Source organism: Hippoglossus hippoglossus, chromosome 3, assembly GCF_009819705.1.
Source record: "Hippoglossus hippoglossus isolate fHipHip1 chromosome 3, fHipHip1.pri, whole genome shotgun sequence".
Classification (NCBI taxonomy): Eukaryota; Metazoa; Chordata; class Actinopteri; order Pleuronectiformes; family Pleuronectidae; genus Hippoglossus; species Hippoglossus hippoglossus.
Genome location: NC_047153.1, coordinates 29,304,930 through 29,323,278, shown reverse-complemented (window position 1 = coordinate 29,323,278; position 18,349 = coordinate 29,304,930). Strand labels below are relative to the sequence as shown.

Genomic DNA, 18,349 nt, shown 5'->3' with positions numbered 1-18,349 from the left:
TTGATTATTCTTAATAACGTGAACAAAGATATGAAGATTAGACAATGAATTGAGAAAAGCTCCATCACCAACATATCATGCCAAACATTTTGTGCAGTTAATCAGAGACCTGAACAATCTGCTTGGTGCGGTGATGGAGTTGATGACATGTTTGATGAAAAAACAAATAGTAACCTTTTGCACATTTCTATATTTATTTAAGAGGTGAGTCTCTCTCTCTCTCTCTCTCTCTCTCTCTCTCTCTCTCTCTCTCTCTCTCTCTCTCTCTCCCTCTCTCTCTCTCTCTGTCTCTCTTCCCTGAAGGAAGCGGTGTAGCTCCACCTTGACTGACAGGCTATAAATGGATCCATCCTTCAGGTGAGTCCTATCATACTGGGTCAGTCATTGGGATCAACATGGGGACTACAGGACTCCAATGCGCATTAGGGCTCATATACCTAAAGCTGCTGGTCGGCTCCCTCACTCAGACTGGTGAGTGATTGAAATTTAAAAGACGATTGGAGCTAATCATTGAGAAAACAAGCGACTGATTCTATTGATGTATATTTTGTTGAATGGTGAAAAAAGAGAAGTTAGTTATCCCATTTAAACCTGTAGCTGTAATTGAACCTTGTTTGGATAACTTCTACATTTACTTTGTATTTGTCTATTAAATAGTATGAGAAACTTTAGAAATATTTATATAAAATACATTATGGTATTTTCTCATTTATTTCAAATATCAACAATAACTTTTCGATATGGAATATTAATGAATTGAAGATATCAACAATAGAACCAGTTTATTGAATAATATGTAATCTCTGGGTTGATTATAATATTCAGTATAAGTTTTAATGGAGTGTCAGAACAAGCAGATTCAGAATATCAGATAATAACTGTGGTAAAATTCAAAATGAGTATCTCTTCTGTTCCCTACAGTTAACATCATTGATTCTGCAAACAAGATAAGCGTGGATTCAGGTAACTGTGCAAATACCCAAAATTGATGTCTTTGTAATTCTTCAAAATGATGTTCTAATATTAATGTTGTTGTAGCTAATGCATCTCACATCGACCGAGTCTGTTCGACATGGGGACACTATCACTTCAAGACCTTCGATGGACATTTCTTCCAATTGGCCTCCACCTGTAACCATGTCCTGGCCTCGCAGTGTGGGGACAACTTTGAAAATTTCAACATCCAGATGAGGCGCAAGATAGACGGCACATCAGTCACCATCAGCAACATCATCCTGAAGCTGGAGGGCACAGTGGTGGAGCTCTCTAAAAAGGCAGTGATTGTCAATGGCAAGATGTAAGTTCAGTCCAGACAAATGAAATGCATCCATCCGGGACACTCGGTACCCAATATGTTCAGTCATACTTTGTGTTGAATTTCTGCTACAATTCTAGTGTTGCTCAAAAATTCTGGTGAAATTCATCATTCAAATTAAATGCACATGATGTATTAGTGTTTAAGAGGACAATATTTGAAGTGGGATTCTAATGTCTAGTTATTGATTATCACAGTAATCAATCAGAGTCAGTTAAAAGGAAAAAAACTCAGTATTCCATTGGGGAGTAAAACGGAGCAGAATAGCCCGAAGAGGAGTAATAGAGACCAATTTGAAATATCAACAATCAGCATGTCTTGTATAAATTATGTTGTATTGATGTCAATTTTTATATTATAAAAATAAACCATCTTGTTTATAAAGGGCGAAGAAGCACGTCAAGAGAGGACATTTGGAAACCACTAAACTCAATCACTTGAATAATAATCATAGATCACTTCAAAGTAAAATTTTTGCCAAACAATTGTTTTTTATCGTCATTGATCATCAAGAGTTACAACCCACACGTCACTTGGACAAGTATTTTATGCGATTGACAGGATTTCAGTGTCTGCCAGTGGCACAGAAGCAACAGCAGTAGACTGTGGCACTGTCACTACTCAAACTCATTTCAACCTACAGGCGGATTTTCACACTGTGATAAAGTAAAGTGTGCATAGAACTTCTCAGTTACTCTTCATTTGTCATCATTTCAACCTGATTTGATGACTATTTTAGTAGTAACATTGAACTAAATGATCTGAAGTCATTTAATGGGCATTGGCATTAATGACAGTTTACGACCTAGAACTTTTTTAACATTTTACATTTACTGATATCTGCAATCATTAATACTGTGAGACTATTCGCTGCATGCAACAGCAAATAGAAGTAAGAAAGACAAAGTTGTGTAGGTTTCTAACATTTGTTTCTGACCTGAAGGATGGAGACCACTGTAGTGTTCAGTGATCATTGAAAAAATCTTTTAATGATTTGTTCTCACCCACAGTTGAAACGAGAGAGGTTTGCCTCTATGTGTCAGCTGCTGCTCATTGTCACACTAACTCTGTGCGTTTTGCTGCAGAGTGTCTCTGCCGTTCGTCACGTTCGGGGTGACTGTGAAGGGAACCATGTCTAGTATCACTGTCGAAGCCAAGCTGGGAATCATGGCCATCTGGAACTTGGATGACTCCCTGGATGTATGGAGAACACCCTCGCACTTGCACACATGAACTTTTGCGCTCACGTGTATTTTGATAACATTTTAAACACAGAGGTTACACACTGTGACCCTGCTGTAAACAGCTTAGCAGGATCTGAATGTTTTGAACTGCATACGCCTGGGGCATAAGTCAAGACGTATGCATAGAAAAGAACATATTTGGCCTCAAATCAATTTACTTGTTAGAGGAATAAAGCTGATGTTTTCTTTTCATGACCAATCTATCTCTCTAACAAGTGTTATCTGGACTACCACAGTCTGATAAAGCTTATCTTTGCAACAGAAACTCTACTCTTATCCAAAGCTTTTAAAACCATATATAAGAGCCATTCAGCTCATTGAGCCATTGAGAGCCACCGCAGTTGTTCACAGACCAAGTTGATAAAAGTAGACAATTAGATTAGGTGTGCACAGCAGCCTGCACTTTAAAAGAGTCTGAATGTTTGCTTTATGTCAGTAGGTTAGAACCTGTATTTACCACTGTAGTGCTGTTTTATGAATGTAAAGACATATGAGAGCCATGACTGAGTCTTGAAGAATAATGTTTTATATGAAACAGTCTCCAGGGCTCAGAGAAATATTTTACACATGACAGTTTTGTTTGAGGTAATCAGTCACTCGCCCCTGTGGCAGGGCTCACTAAGGTCTGTTTTAACACAGACAAAGTTGGCTGAAAAAAACAACAACCCCGGTAGCTGAGGTAGCAGTGAAAGGTCTGACAAATATTGATCAAGGCTCACTCAGAGAGTCACTAGGTGAGTTTATGGAATACACATTGTCCTCGGCAGATCCACAAACAACATGAAAAACTTGAACCTGAAAACCACAATGCAAATAGCTGCTTTAAGTTAACATGTGGCTGAGTGCATTACCTCATGAGGACATCGGCGATTAAAGGATTTTCTGATAAAGAAATGAGAGATTTTTCCGAAAAATAGAATTATTTCACGATGGTTACATTGGAGTCAATTATCATTGCTTAATTGTTCTTGGTATTGTTGGGATTGGAAATTAGTGAAATTTACAGCTGACTCCTTTTATTTGCAGAGTAAATGACGCACTAGCTACAAACTAAATGTGTCTCTCCTCTATGACAGACACCACACACTGCTAACCAAGAAGGTGCTGTGTGATATATACCAGTTTCCCTTCTTTTTCTGGTACATGAGCTGTTTGTTTAATTCCCAAATGGATTACACAGAAAAAATTACACAATTCAAACTTTTCTACATACTATGTTGCGATCCTAAAAGACATCCATGAATCATAAATGTGTAAGTCTAAACTTGTGATCTTGGCAATCACTACTATATGTTTGGGCTCTGTTCACAGATCGAGATTGACGACAAATACAAGAACCAGGTCTGTGGACTCTGTGGAAACTTTGACGGCTCATCCAATGATCTTGAGAAGGAGGGTAAGATTCTTTGCAGGCTTATGGAGGGGAGCTATATTTTCCATTCTGTTTGTGTGTGTCTCTCTTGCCATGGCTGGGCTGTCACTTTCCTGTCCTTCTCCTCTGTCTGTCTTACAGCCACAAAATAAAGTGGACATCTGTGTGTAATGTTAAAAACGTTAATGTTAAAACATATGTGACTTGAGGGCTGCGTCATCATCTGAATTGTCACAGCAGTTAGACACAGCATTGTGTTAATTAGTGGAGACCATTGGAGACATATATACTTGAAATTGGTATTTTAATGAGTGAAAAACAAACAAAGACATATTTCTTACTAATATATATTTCAGGGACTCCATTATAGAGAAAAGTCTGTCGCTTGTTTCAGACCTCTGCCTGCAAATCTCAAATTATGCTTTCAGTGGAGCCTAGCTTCTCTTAACCCCCTTGTAATTCAAACCATAAATATACACTGTAGCTTGACTTCATGTTTCCAACTCTAAGAAGAGAAAAACTAATTTCACATTGACACTACTCAGCGGAAAAACAACAACAACTTGCTTTTCATATAGAAAACTGTTCTTCCTGGAATTTAAAAACAAGTTGCAATTCTCATAAAAATGGCAACAAATTGAGTGAGATGGATACAATTAGTGACTGACTCTACTGTACTGTACTGTAGGATCTAGTCAGTCTTTGGAAGACTTTGCTGAAACCTTCAAGGTGGATGAACCATCAGAGACGTGTGAGGAGCCTGAGCTGAGTGACGTGCAGAGCTGTGGAGATAAGGTATCATCCTGGATAGATGAGATGAGATAGATGAGAACTTTGACTGGATGGAGCATGCTTTACAAAATATAACATGTTAATATTTAACTTGTCCAGTGAGACAGGTTCTTCATTTCCACAAAATGTTCTTATTTATAATTCAAACTTGTTCCTTCTTGCAAGCAAGATCAGTCATTACACCTCCCATCAGTGCATTACCTGTTGTTCAACTTGTTATGTGTTCTCAGCTATCAGGAGCAGTACAAGAGCAAGTCATCTATATCTAAAGAAGGGTTATAAAGAAGTTTTATTAAAAACATAATCTTTTTTTCCCCAGCGTTTTTGTAGCAAGGTGTTCGTCGGTGCTTCGTTCCTCGACTGCAAGGACCGTCTGGATGTGGAATCTTTCAATAAAATCTGTATGGCCGACTTCTGCAACTCAAATGCAAATGACAGCTACTCCCTCCTCTGCAAAACCGTCTCAGAGTACTCCAGAGAGTGTATCCACGCTGGTGGCAAGCCCCAGCAATGGAGGAATGAACGTTTTTGCTGTAAGGGTGCTTATTTCTAATCTGCTAATTTGCTAACAGCTTGATTGTCTCTGGTACAGCAAGATTTACGTGTTTGTCTCTACAGACAAGGAATGTCCATATAACATGACATTCTTGGAGTGTAGCAGTGCATGTCCCGACACCTGCTCCACCCCTCAGGCCAGCCAGACATGTGACAGCCACTGCCATGATGGCTGCAGCTGCCCTGCCGGTATCCACACACATTTCATACATACATGATAATACCATATGTAAGAAAATGCAATCTAACATGTCACACACAAAATAAGCCTGACAATGAAGATTGTCATGTCCCTCCTCCCCCTCAGGAAAAGTGTTTGATGACATCAGTAACACTGGCTGTATTGTACAGTCTCAGTGTGCATGTCTGCACAACAACAAAGTGTACCAGTCAGGAGAGTCGTACAATCACAGCTGCAGATCCTGGTGAGAGGAGAACTACATTTAACTTCATTGAGTCAATTCAATTTTCAATTCAATTTTCATTGAATCGCTTTCACTTCAAAATGCTGATCCCTCAATTGACCAAAGATTGATATGAACAAAATGTTGACAATGAGTACAATTAGGGTCTTTTCCTTTATTTCCTTTAATATAGATAAGCAAGAACCAAACATTTATTAAAAGTAGGCCGCACCATAAAACCTGCTGGACGTTCAATGGTCCTTCATTCGTAAGACAACATTTAAGTGATGTACAACATGAATTTGGTCAAATGTGAGAGGCGGAACCTTATTTGGACACTGAACGTGTGAAGAAGAGGAATTAATTTCGGAATGTTTTGAAATATATGACTTACAACTAAAGTAAATAATAGCACTCTGCCGATATCTAGAGTTTGTTCAAAGCATTAATGTCACACCTTTGTCGACTTACACCAACTGTTACTTTAATATAAAGTAAGGCCCTACATTTCCTCCCTATTCACCGTTGATGTGGATAAATGTTAATTTTAGGTTTCGGTCATTGTTAATTTGTTTGTTTTGTTTCTCTAACCATTCCATAATTAGTTTTGGCTGTAATGAAGCCGGCTTAACTCTGATTACTGAAAAAAAGTGGAGCATTGTAAAATAGTTCTCCATATATTTAAAAAACTGTTGCTTAATCATGTTGAGATTACTTTAGGGAATTTAATTCTGATGACATGATAACACTGCTGAAATAATACTGTGTGTGTGTGTGTGTACTGACAGTGAGTGTCAGGGTGGTAAGTGGAAATGCAGTGAAGAGAACTGCCCAGGAACCTGCTCTGTGGAGGGAGGAGCTCACATCAACACCTTTGATGGAAAAGTCTACACCTTCCATGGGGACTGCTCCTACATTCTGGCTAAGGTAGACACTGTCATCAGGAACACTGCTTCTCTACTGCCACATACACAACAGGGTTACACCTTATACACACAACCCTCTCTACATGGCATGCACCATGCTATACAGTAACAACAGAGAAATCTCAGTGTGTCCTGAACCAGATTGGTGTTTGTTGTTGGTGATGAGCTTTGTTTCTTATGTGTGTTGCAGCACGCTGATGGCTCCCTATTCACTTTGCTGGTGGACCTGCTCAAGTGTGGTAAATCTGAAAAACATACCTGCCTCAAGGCTGTGACACTGTCCTTATACAACAATTCTGTGGTAAGCTCCAGGCACAAGAACACGTGCACATACACACAGTCGTGTCTCCATGACTCCTGAAGACAATACATTGACTTACATTGATTTCCTGGAGACTTTCTCCAACCATAACCATAGTTACCCTCAACTTTATCGTAAGCTTGACCTAAACTTAACCTTAAAACCTTAAAAATGTCTTCAATGATTTTTATAATGTGGCTTGCTTCTCCAGAAAGAGGAAAAGACAAGTCCCCATAATGTGACTGTGTAAACAGATTTAGGTCCCCACAACATAAGTAATACCTGGAACACACAAGCACACAAGCACACACACACACACACACACACACACACACACACACACACTGCCCACTTACCCACTTACCCACTTACCCTAAACCCTAAACTTAACTATCACAAGTAAATGTATAACCCCAAGTCTTACTTAACCCTAACCTAGAGTTCAGTCAGACAACTCATGTTTACTTTTTTTTTGCAACAGTAGAACAGGTTAGTGTTTGGCGTCTATGCTCCAACTTAATCACTCCCCCAGATATGATTACACAGATACGATGGGAGTGATGAGCAAATACTTGTAACCCCCCTCATCGGAGCCTACAGGTGGATGTAGCAATACTGCAGCAGCAGTGCAAGCTAAGGGGGTGTAGAGAAAATTCTCTCTGCTTAAATAGACCACCTAATAAGGTGGGTGTGTATTATAGATGGTTGTGGAGAGTGGGGTATGTCACGTGGTGTGTGTCACATGATTGGAGCAGCGCAGCTCGAGTTGGCTGCCTGAACTAGCTCACAGGCGTCGCTCCACTGTGTACACACCCTTCCACACACGCTAGTAATTATGCAGTCAGGAAACACACTGGTGAACAGATCCAGGTCGAATGCAGGTACTTCAATATTATCTATACACAGTCTGAAAAGAGAGTGGGATCACAGTTTTGCAAGTGATGGCTTAACTGATATATCTCAGTTGTCCAATCCTCACCTACAAGGTACACCAAGCAAGTTTAACTTAGCAAAGCTTTAAACAGACACCATCATTACCGTTGGACTAATGTTTGATGTAAACTCAAATGTGTCTTTCCACAAACAGGTTGTTAAAATTCAGGAGTCCGGGCAGGTCTTTGTAAACAACATCCCTTCTCAGCTTCCACTTTTCACACGTGAGTTACTTTAAATCATACCAGAGTTGTTGTTTTTTAAGAGTCATTTGTGGGGGCTCTATTCTACTTTCTTGAGTGCGGAAAAAAGATTATACCACGCTTTAAGAGTCTATGAATTAAGGAGACACAGTAATTATATTCAAATATCTTTGAATGACTGGACAAGTTGCTGTAAAACTGAGATTTTCAATGTCTCTCGACTACTGCAGCGGATCTGGGTGTCTTCAAGCCATCATCCTTCTACATGGTTATAAGCACTAAATTGGGCTTACAAATAATGGTCCAGCTGGTGCCTCTGATGCAGGTCTTCATTACAGCTAATCCTTCGCTCAAAGGAACAACCTCTGGTAGGACTTCATTTTATTATAAAAAGCTTCCTCCACATTTTTCTTTAAGGTTTAATGGGTACTTATAATGCCTCTCTTCGTTTTTGTCATACATATATATATATATATTATGTTACAATGTCAGATGTCCACATTACATTTTCATACAATGAGGAAAACAATAGTAATGTGTGTAATAAATCCTCAGCCATCACATTTGGTCATACACTCAATGCAAAGGTTGTTCTCCCATAACAGTCTACTGAAGTATTAAGAAAGGTGTTTAATGCACTGAGGGCACAGATGACATCTGATCACTCACATCACTTTCTGGGGTGGCCACATTCTTCTTTCTGATTAAACACTAATGTGTTGTTAGCCACACTGAAGGCCCACTTACTCAGCTGATGTCTCTGACCTGCTACGGTTTTATAATCAACCAAATGTATTTTTACACTTGGCCACCAACACACTTTCTAAATTAACATGTATTGATTTTCTTTTTCTTTCTAAATGAGTGAATCTTATTTTGGCGAGCTGCATGCAGCACCTTAATGTATCCAGAATAAGTATAACCCCCTTAATCTGCTTTTTTACCAGTATTTACAAATGTCAATCAACCACTTAAATTTAGAAACTAACAGTGGAAAAGTGTATATGTTTGTTATACTTCACCCATATTTTCATATGGGTAAATGTTTGTGTTTGTGTAAATCTGTGATTTTATCCATTAGGATTGTGTGGGAACTTCAATGACAAGGTGACTGATGACTTCAAGGTGATGAGCGGGCTGGTGGAGGGCACCGCTGCAGCCTTTGCCAACACGTGGAAAACCAGAGCCAGCTGCAAAGACATGAAAACAACTTTTGGACACCCCTGTAGCAATGGCATCAACAAGGGTATAGCTCTCTTTACATGCTTTGTCATGGCACATCATATATTGGTTATCACATCATATTTTATTAAGCCATGCCATGCCATACAATGCTATATTTTAGAGTTACTCATGTCATTTTCAGGAATATGATGTTATTTAACAACTTCATTTCTGGATGTTTCTGTGTCTCAGAGAGTTATGCCCGGTACAGTTGCTCCAAACTGACGGATCCTATGGGAGTGTTTGCTCCTTGCCACTCTGTCATTAGCCCCACCCCGTACAAAGATGTAAGTCTGCACACACAAAGCTGGAATGACAAATAAACTAAACAACCGTACCCTTGTTCATGTGTCTGTGCCCACAATGTCTCCTCACAGAACTGCATGTATGACAGCTGTAACTGTGACCAAAGTGAGGTCTGCATGTGTGCTGCAATCTCCTCATACGTCTATGCCTGTTCAGCAGCAGGAATCCACCTGACTGGCTGGAGGTCGACCATCTGTGGTGAGCGAAACCACGAGGGCTCCTTTGTTTTACTGTGGCAATTACTTTTGTAATAATCTTTTGTGATGATCATTTAATGTAGGGTCCATCTGAGACCTGGAGGACTCACCTGCACTTTATACTCTATGGGCCTGTGCTTTTGCCTATTTGCAACAATGAATTTGAACTACATGAAAAATATAATTAATCTCTGAACTCTTTTTCTCTCCTACCAGGCAAATTCAGTGAATCTTGTCCAGCAGGAACAGTGTATGCCTATAATATGACCAGCTGCATGCGTATGTGCCGCTCCCTGAGCCAGACTGATTACTCCTGCCAGGTCAGCGTCCCCACAGTGGACGGCTGTGGCTGTAATGAGGGAACCTACTTGAATGAGGAGAGGAAGTGTGTGACCAGGTCACACTGTCCCTGTTATGATAAAGATTCCATTATTCCTGCTAAACAGACTATCACCATAGAGGAACACACATGGTAAGTACAGAGGGCAGTGGTGCCAACAGTTGAGCTTTAAGCAGTCACTAACAACAGTGTGTTTTATAGGTAACAATTACCAGAGGCAGCTGGTCAATAGGGGGCGTTAGGGCGCTGCCCCACCATTCTTATCATGAGGAAGAATCACATACAGCCAAATTTTATAACGGCTAAGACTGAAAATAATATATGTGTGTATATGAAATGAACGATATATTTAGTGTGTAACATGTATAATGTGAAATAAAAAAATAAAAAAGGTTGTACATTGTCTAAAGTAAGGGATGGGTGACGTATTGCAGTTCGCTCCTCTTCAATACAAGAGATAGGAGCCTTTGGGGTGCAGGAGAAATGCGCCCAGAGGGAAATAAAAAGAACTCTGAAAGTTTGTGCTGGGATGTGCTCAGTTTTACACTATTTGTCACGATGCGCTGTGGAATACAATAAGTCGCCCATGTAGGGTAAAAAATATGTAATTTCACATTCGAACAGCAATACAAAATGTATTATATAGTGGACTATATAGTGATTAGTGAGTGATTTCAGACACTAACTCTGTTTTCCACGTCCTCTCATACCTGTACTAACAGCTTCTGCAGACAAGGAATTCTCAGCTGCCCAGGAGGAGCACCTCTATGTAGGTTTGCACATGTGGACCCTTCAATCCCTGTAATTCAGATCACAGATATTAGCATTTATTGAATTCAGCGATTGACTCCTACAATCTATTTGTGAATGAAATAATGACCGATAGCTAAAAAGGCATTCTTTTCAAGATCATGAAATCTCCATGCAATAATGAAGCTATTTATGCTGAATTAGAGGAAATTGTTGAAGGAATTACACACAAGACAACTGGAAATTTTGACATGATCATAAGTCTGTTATAATGCAAATAAAGCTCATTTGAATTTGTTATTTACTACACAGCCATATGTACTTCCCCCATGGTATATTTCAACTGCTCCGAGGCTCAACCCGGGACTCCTGGTATTGAGTGTCAAAAGAGCTGCAGCACTCTGGACATGGCTTGTGTAAGTACAGCTCAACACATATACACACTCACACACGTCAAACATTTAGACACACATGGACATATGCAGATCCTGTTTGCTGACTCCCTCTTTTTGCTCTCTCATCTAAATATAGATCAGTACAGGCTGTCTGTCAGGCTGCATGTGCCCTGATGGCCAGGTGTCAGATGGATTAGGTGGCTGTATCAAGGAATCCAAATGTCCATGTGTGCACAACGGAAAGATCTACCAGCCTCAAGACACACTGACGGTCGACTGCAACACCTGGTCTGTACAGTGCTTTACATACATACCATAATACTATGTACCTGTATGGGAATACACACATTAAATATCTCTCTCCCAGAGCTTATGAACTACAGGGATTTGAGATTCAGAAGAAATGACACCAGTCAAGATATAAAATACATTACATATATTATTCATATAGAAAATATGTGTCTGTAAAAAACAACAGACATAATATTGCAAAAGAAAAGTGTGTAATCTAACACATACATAGATCTCCTGTATTATGTAAGACTCATGAGTCATGTTAGGTTTTTCGTAATAAAACCATGACTTTTCTCCTTGGTTCAAACTTTCATTATTACTTAGTATAATAATAAAGCCTATAATATAACTAAATATATACTTCTTATACAGAACTTGGTATTTTACTTAACAATACACATTCAAAAAATTGGAGGCTTTGTGACAAAATTTCAATTACTGTAATTATTTTTCCCAGTGTATCTAAGATAGTAAAAAAAATTGATTAAAAAAGAAATTCATCACACCCTCTCTTAACATTGATGTCACTTATATTTAACATTTAGCTTCTTAATTTGGATTGATAAAATAACACACCTGTATAATATTGATGGTGTAATTGTTTACTAAATAATTACTGATAATTTACTGTAGATGTATTACTGTATCTTCTTCCCATCCTTTTTATCTTGGATATTTTCAGTTTTTACCCAGTTCTAAAACGTTATGTATTCCTTTAATTACATTAGTTCATGGTTTGTACGTGGAGACATGTAACCCATGTGAGTCTGGTTGTCCATATTTAAACTGTACACCCTAAAAGAAGTTAATATTTTGAATTTATTAACCACAAAATAGTATTTGAATTCTTTCAGACCATTTTTTGTCTTGAAACCAAATTGATTTATCAGATCATTGTTCTTTTCTGGGGACCATGTGATGCATCAATTTTGTGAGGTAAAGAATGGTACAACATAGAGTGACAGGTTCCCTCTGGTGTGTTGTGATGGTGAGCTGATAACCTAGTTCTGGTTTGGTGCCATGCAGACCTCATCTTAGTGAAATGTGTTGTTGTCCAGCATTAGTTGTCCTGTGAGGGAGATCTACTTAGAAAGGCAGCCCTATCTTTTTTTAACTGACTCCCCCTACAACCAGTTAGGAAGAACCTTGCTCAAAGGTATGTGACAAAATAAGGACACCACACATAGTCTTTAAATAACAAAAAAAAGTTTTAATGAACTAAATAGCATTAATGCAGTAAGTGTGTGCGTGTGTCAGTCTGTCAGTGAAAGAGTGACAGAAACTTGCAGGTCTTCTTCATGGCCTTCTGAGGCCAGCATGGTCAGTTGTGTTGAGCCCTAAAACAAAGAACACACAATTTAAACAAAGGGCCAAGTTAGGGTTACTGTACCTCTGAGGCCGAAAACTGTGCTCAAACAGACAATGGAAAATAGTTTTGTAAATACTGTAAAATTATTTAGATTTTTAAATAAATAGTCAATAGGTCTAAACATATTTTCCACAATCTAATGTTCACATATATCAAAATAGTTGCTTGATTTGGTGCGATCGAGAGGTGGTGAGAGTGCATTTGTTGTCATTGTACTCAAATCTGCACCAAGATTGTTGTATTCTTAACTCAAGAAAAATGAACTATGGTAATGACAGATACTTGCTGATGATTCCTTGTAAAATAAGTTCTCCTAAAACATGCCCTACATTGCTGTAAAAAAATGCAGTTTCTGTAATTTTCCTCTGCAGGTTTACATGACTGAACGTTTGTCTCTGTTGTTTGTTTGTCTCCACAGCTATTGCACTGAAAGGAAGTTCAAATGTACCGAAAAATTGTGTGATTCTGTATGTGGGATCTATGGAGATGGCCACTACGTCACATTTGATGATAAGAGGTTTGACTTCAGTGGACAGTGTGGATACACACTCCTCCAGGTAAAGTGGCAGACGGGTAGATAAGCAGAAGTTAAAGTTGAAATCCTTTAGATGTTAGCTCTGTTGAATTTAGCAGCAAACCTAATCACGGTAGCAGCAAAATATAATTTAATACAGCAGCAACATTTTCATGGGCAACTACTTTCTCTCAAACATACAACATATGAGCTGCTCAGTCCTTTTCGTCAGTACCTGCAATACTTTAAATGGATGTGCCACTACCAATAACAGCTACTATTTAGACAGATATGTAGAGAATCTAAATACACTGAGTAGCTTTTGTAACTTAAACAATGGTTTCCAGTAATTGTATTACACATCTGTGCTTTACTCAGGACTTCTGTGGTACTGGTCAGAGCAACGGAAGCTTCAGAATCATCACTGAGAATGTTCCATGTGGATCCACAGGAACTACCTGTTCCAAGACCATCAAGATCTTCCTGGGGGTAAACAACCTTAACACACGTGTGCATGTGCATGTTCTGCCTCAAACACTAGATCACAACCTTAACCACTAGGGTTAAGCTAGGACTATGGATGAAATTCTAGCAGGCAGTTTCTTCCCAGGTTTCAGGAACATGGGTCAGAGTTACAGGGAAACATTTTTTTTAATTATCTATTAAGATATGATTACATCTTGAACGTCAACTTACTGTTGCAGTAATAACTGCATGTTTGATACCCACAGGATAATGAATTCCAACTTAAAGATGAGAACTTCCAGGTGATAAAGGGCAGCAGCAAAGTGTTCCCTGCTCAGATACACAAGATGGGTATTTACCTAGTGGTAACGATCAAGGCAGGACTCGTGCTCATGTGGGACCAGAAGACCAGTCTTTTCATTAAACTCAGCCCAGATTTCAAGGTAAGTCAACAAGTCTATGTTACAACTAGCTTTTGCAAAAGTTAAAGTTACTTAAACAAATTCTATTCAGTCTGGCTTATTGTCAGGATACATGAAAATCTTCATGGACCTATCGGGTCATGTGATTTAAAAAAGCAACTTTTGTAATATTTTTGACAGTGCATTTTAAGAGGACAGTATGGTAAGTAATGCAGAAATATCTTCAGAGCAGGATATTTGTTTGAAACAAAAGAGCTAAAAGGAAAATGAAATTTGGACTTGACAAACTGCTCAGAAAAACATATTTAAAGTTGTACGTTTTTAATATGTACCTAGCCTCAAGAGAAAATTGACCACTTCAACTTTGAATGAGCTTAAATCATTTTTTTATTAAGAATTGGGCTTAAATTCTCTGTGTACATTTTATAACGTTTTTACACAGATGATCCATGGGGTTGAAGAATATTATGCACAAGAGTTCCAGCCCTTTATAAAGTGGACAGTAATGGCACCAAATGAAAATGTCACACACAGTGACAACAAACAGATCACATTCTATCATATAGCAGTAAATGTCATTGGTTCCTCCCTCCCAGGGTCAAGTCTGCGGTTTGTGTGGAAACTATGATGGCAACAGCAGGAATGACTTCACCACAAGCTCTCAGGGGACCGTGGCCGATGTTCTCGAATTTGGTAACAGTTGGAGGGTTTCCTCCAGCTGCCCCAGCGCCCAACTAATCAGTGATCCCTGTTCCTCAAACGGCTACCGGGCAACCTGGTCCCAGAAAAAATGTAGCATCATCACCAGTGTCACCTTCCAGAACTGTCATTCACAGGTAACCAGGGTGATAACAAACATACTTTATAGTATAGATTTGCACATACACAAAACTATTATAATGTATGGGACAGTTTGAGTGGTCATCAAGACTAGAAAGAGTTAAATAAAAAACAGAACCTTTACCATTTTACAAATTGTATTGTTCCTTTGCAATATTGGGTCTAAATACTCTTTGCTTATTGTGTTGGTCAGGCAGGTGGTCTGCCAATCTAGCTGCAATATAAAAAATAAAAAAATTGGTCCATAGCACGGTATCTTAGAAACTATATGCTTGACTGTCAAGTATTTGGACTGGACATTTACTGTCCCTAGTAGATGATTCCATATGATTTTGGTGATTTCTGACATTCTACACCACCATCACCCCAGTATTTCTACTGGTAAGATACTGGTGACACTGCTGCTAATAATAATGTTAGCATATTTTAACATTTAACGTTTTTGTTACCCTGCACTTTTTTTGCTTAACATTAAAGTATTGTGTATTCAAGGTTGACCCTGGACCATACTTTGATTCTTGTGTGAGAGACTCTTGTGCTTGTGACACCGGTGGGGACTGTGAATGTCTCTGCACTGCTGTGGCTGCCTATGCCAAAGCTTGTAATGAAGCTGGAGCGTGTGTTAAATGGAGAACTCCAAAAATGTGCCGTAAGTTTGGTCACCATTACACCAGAACATTTTGAACTACAGGATTTAAGGATTTAGGGGCACTCTTGGGTGCTAAAAAGAAACCTTAAATTGTGTGTTTATCCAAAAAATAAATAAATATATTTGTCATATTAAGTGTCACAAGCTAAGCTAATGCTCATTTTGTCTTACAGCTATTTTCTGTGACTACTATAATGCTCCTGATGGTTGTGAGTGGCACTACAGGCCTTGTGGAGCTGCCTGCATGAAGACATGCCGAAATCCATCAGGAAACTGTTCGAACCTCATCACTGCCCTGGAAGGTGCATTAGACAGATCTCTTGGCATAAATCTTGACTTGACACTTCTTGATTAGATTTGTTTGACTCTTTGATTGGGCAACTGTGGCTCAAGAGGACAGGCAAGTTTCATACTCAGAGGGTTGGTGGTGTGATCCCCAGCTCCTACTGTAATTACAGTATATCCTAAGGGTAAGGTGTCCTTAGTCAAGAGACTGGGCCTACAGCTGTTCCCAACGGGTAAAGGGAGCACTTTAGATGGCGCCTCCAATTAGGTTTGAATAGATTTATATGTTATACAATGGAAAGCGTTTAGAGTGATCACGTTTGCCAAATTGATCACTATAAGCAGGTGACTACTAAAACCGAATGGCATAGCTTCTGTATGAAGCTTCTGCAGAACTTGAGGGAAATATCACATTGGGTACTGCTGTATTTGTGCATGCGCACACACACACAAACACTCAATTTTCTCTCTCTCTCTCTCTCTCGCTGACTCGCCAACATACACACACCGACATCATCTCAGCTGTCCCAAGCTTTTTGATCCATATAAATGGTTGATCACTGTATCCGTCATCCCTATATCTACTGTAATTGCTTTGCAGGCTGCTATCCACATTGTCCTCCAAACCAGCCATACTTTGATGAAGACACCATGAAGTGTGTTAAATGGAACCAGTGTGGTTGCTATGATGATAGAGGTACCCATTACAGCGTTGGAGATGAGGCTCCATCAAACAACTGTTACACTTGGTACGTCTCATACACTTGGAATGATTAATCTCAGTTGATGACGCTTCTACGCAAAAATGAAAAACTAAAAGAAAACGAATATCTCCCGGTGAAAAACATCATACAGTTTTGCCACAAATCTCTGTGTGAAAGGGAGACTCTGGGTAAACTCCATAGCTAATTGTTGAGATTTTACCTGGAGATCATGCCTGAGTAAGGCAATGATGGGTGTGCAAGAGGCCACTATCTCACTTCAAATCATTCAGGTCAGATTTTACTGACGGAAAGAACACATAGAAAAAACAACCTGGAATGGCTATCAAGGATAAAATAAATATACTTTCTACCTTCTTTCATTACACAGTTTAACAAAAATGTTGGAGGATATGAATAGAAAATTACCAAGAATTGTCCAAGTGGACAAATATGACAGATGCATTGCAGACCTGTTGTAAAGAAATTTCGTGGAACATGACTGAATTTTAATGGTGACTTTATGATCACTGTTTAAATGGCCCGCAGATTCATACAATTTTGCAATTGTGGACACCAAGTGCATTTTCCAGTTGCCTAAAGGTCATTATATCATGCTGTGAAAAGTTGTCTTTATCAGCCATGGTATAATAACTTGAATTGTGTGTCTCCACTGAGTTCGCTTTTGATAGAGAGAAATAATAATCAATTTTTGATGAACGTGAGAAAGCTGAAGAGCTGTTAACTATGACAATACAGTACACATGTAACCTGCGACTTTAAGTAGTATTTACAATTGTTTTCATATTGTTTTGTTCTGTCACAATTTTTCGTATTTTATAATCTGGATAACTTTCCTCCAAAATGACACATAAACCCATTACACCAACAAATAGGAGTGGCTTGAGCAGTATTTAGAGGGTCAATTGAACATCAACCAATTTATGCTAAAAATTTACATTTTGAGATATGCAGGTCTTGTTAATGAAATGGTATGATTTATAATTTGGACCCAAAAGTTTGCAGTTTATGCATGATATGTCAAAAAGCAATGAAATGGCATCTGTTTCCCTCTGTTCCAAAGCTCCTGTAAGGTTTCCGGAATGTCATGCAGCTACAACATGAGCTGTAAGTACACATTTTTTGACACATACACACATGCACATACACAGAGACACATTGATATTTGCCTTAATAAGATGATACTCTTGTTTTGCAGCCTGTAAATGCTTCGTAAACGGAAAATACTACGGATATGGGGAAACCATCTACAGCATGACGGATGGGCTAGGAAACTGCATTACAGCTATGTGTGGGGCCAACGGGACTGTAAATAGGAAAGTCAACCCTTGCTTAACGACCACCACACCTGGCCCTACATCAACGCCCTTTACGTTCAGCACAGGTGGAACAACGACAGGTATTACTATCTACGCAGCTTAGCGAATACATTTAACTGCTATTTAATTGTTTTGTTTTAGTATGTACAAGAAAAATAAACATATAAAGAAAAAAGTATATATAGTATTTAACATTCTTTAATAGTCATACAA

At 38.8% G+C, this 18,349-nt stretch overlaps 2 protein-coding genes across 2 annotated transcripts; both read left to right on the top strand.

Moving 5' to 3' along the window:
* Nucleotides 1–382: 382 nt before the first annotated feature.
* On the top strand, nucleotides 383–4,992 carry LOC117759375 (mucin-2-like). The gene is made up of 7 exons (XM_034581459.1): nucleotides 383–471; nucleotides 922–963; nucleotides 1,039–1,297; nucleotides 2,401–2,515; nucleotides 3,871–3,955; nucleotides 4,620–4,726; nucleotides 4,954–4,992. The coding sequence occupies exons 1-7, from the start codon at nucleotides 396–398 to the stop codon at nucleotides 4,990–4,992; spliced, it is 723 nt and encodes a 240-aa protein (XP_034437350.1). The 5' UTR covers nucleotides 383–395.
* Nucleotides 4,993–5,046: 54 nt separating this feature from the next.
* Nucleotides 5,047–18,256, top strand: LOC117759374 (mucin-5B-like). The gene is made up of 23 exons (XM_034581458.1): nucleotides 5,047–5,256; nucleotides 5,342–5,467; nucleotides 5,586–5,703; nucleotides 6,471–6,609; nucleotides 6,799–6,909; nucleotides 7,997–8,066; nucleotides 8,276–8,413; nucleotides 9,127–9,291; nucleotides 9,462–9,556; nucleotides 9,647–9,773; nucleotides 9,959–10,244; nucleotides 10,835–10,881; nucleotides 11,175–11,278; nucleotides 11,394–11,545; nucleotides 13,339–13,477; nucleotides 13,813–13,923; nucleotides 14,166–14,342; nucleotides 14,918–15,157; nucleotides 15,654–15,810; nucleotides 15,984–16,112; nucleotides 16,697–16,844; nucleotides 17,881–17,924; nucleotides 18,016–18,256. Exons 1-23 carry the CDS (start codon nucleotides 5,127–5,129, stop codon nucleotides 18,237–18,239), a joined length of 3,177 nt encoding a protein of 1,058 aa, XP_034437349.1. The 5' UTR covers nucleotides 5,047–5,126; the 3' UTR covers nucleotides 18,240–18,256.
* Nucleotides 18,257–18,349: the final 93 nt, after the last annotated feature.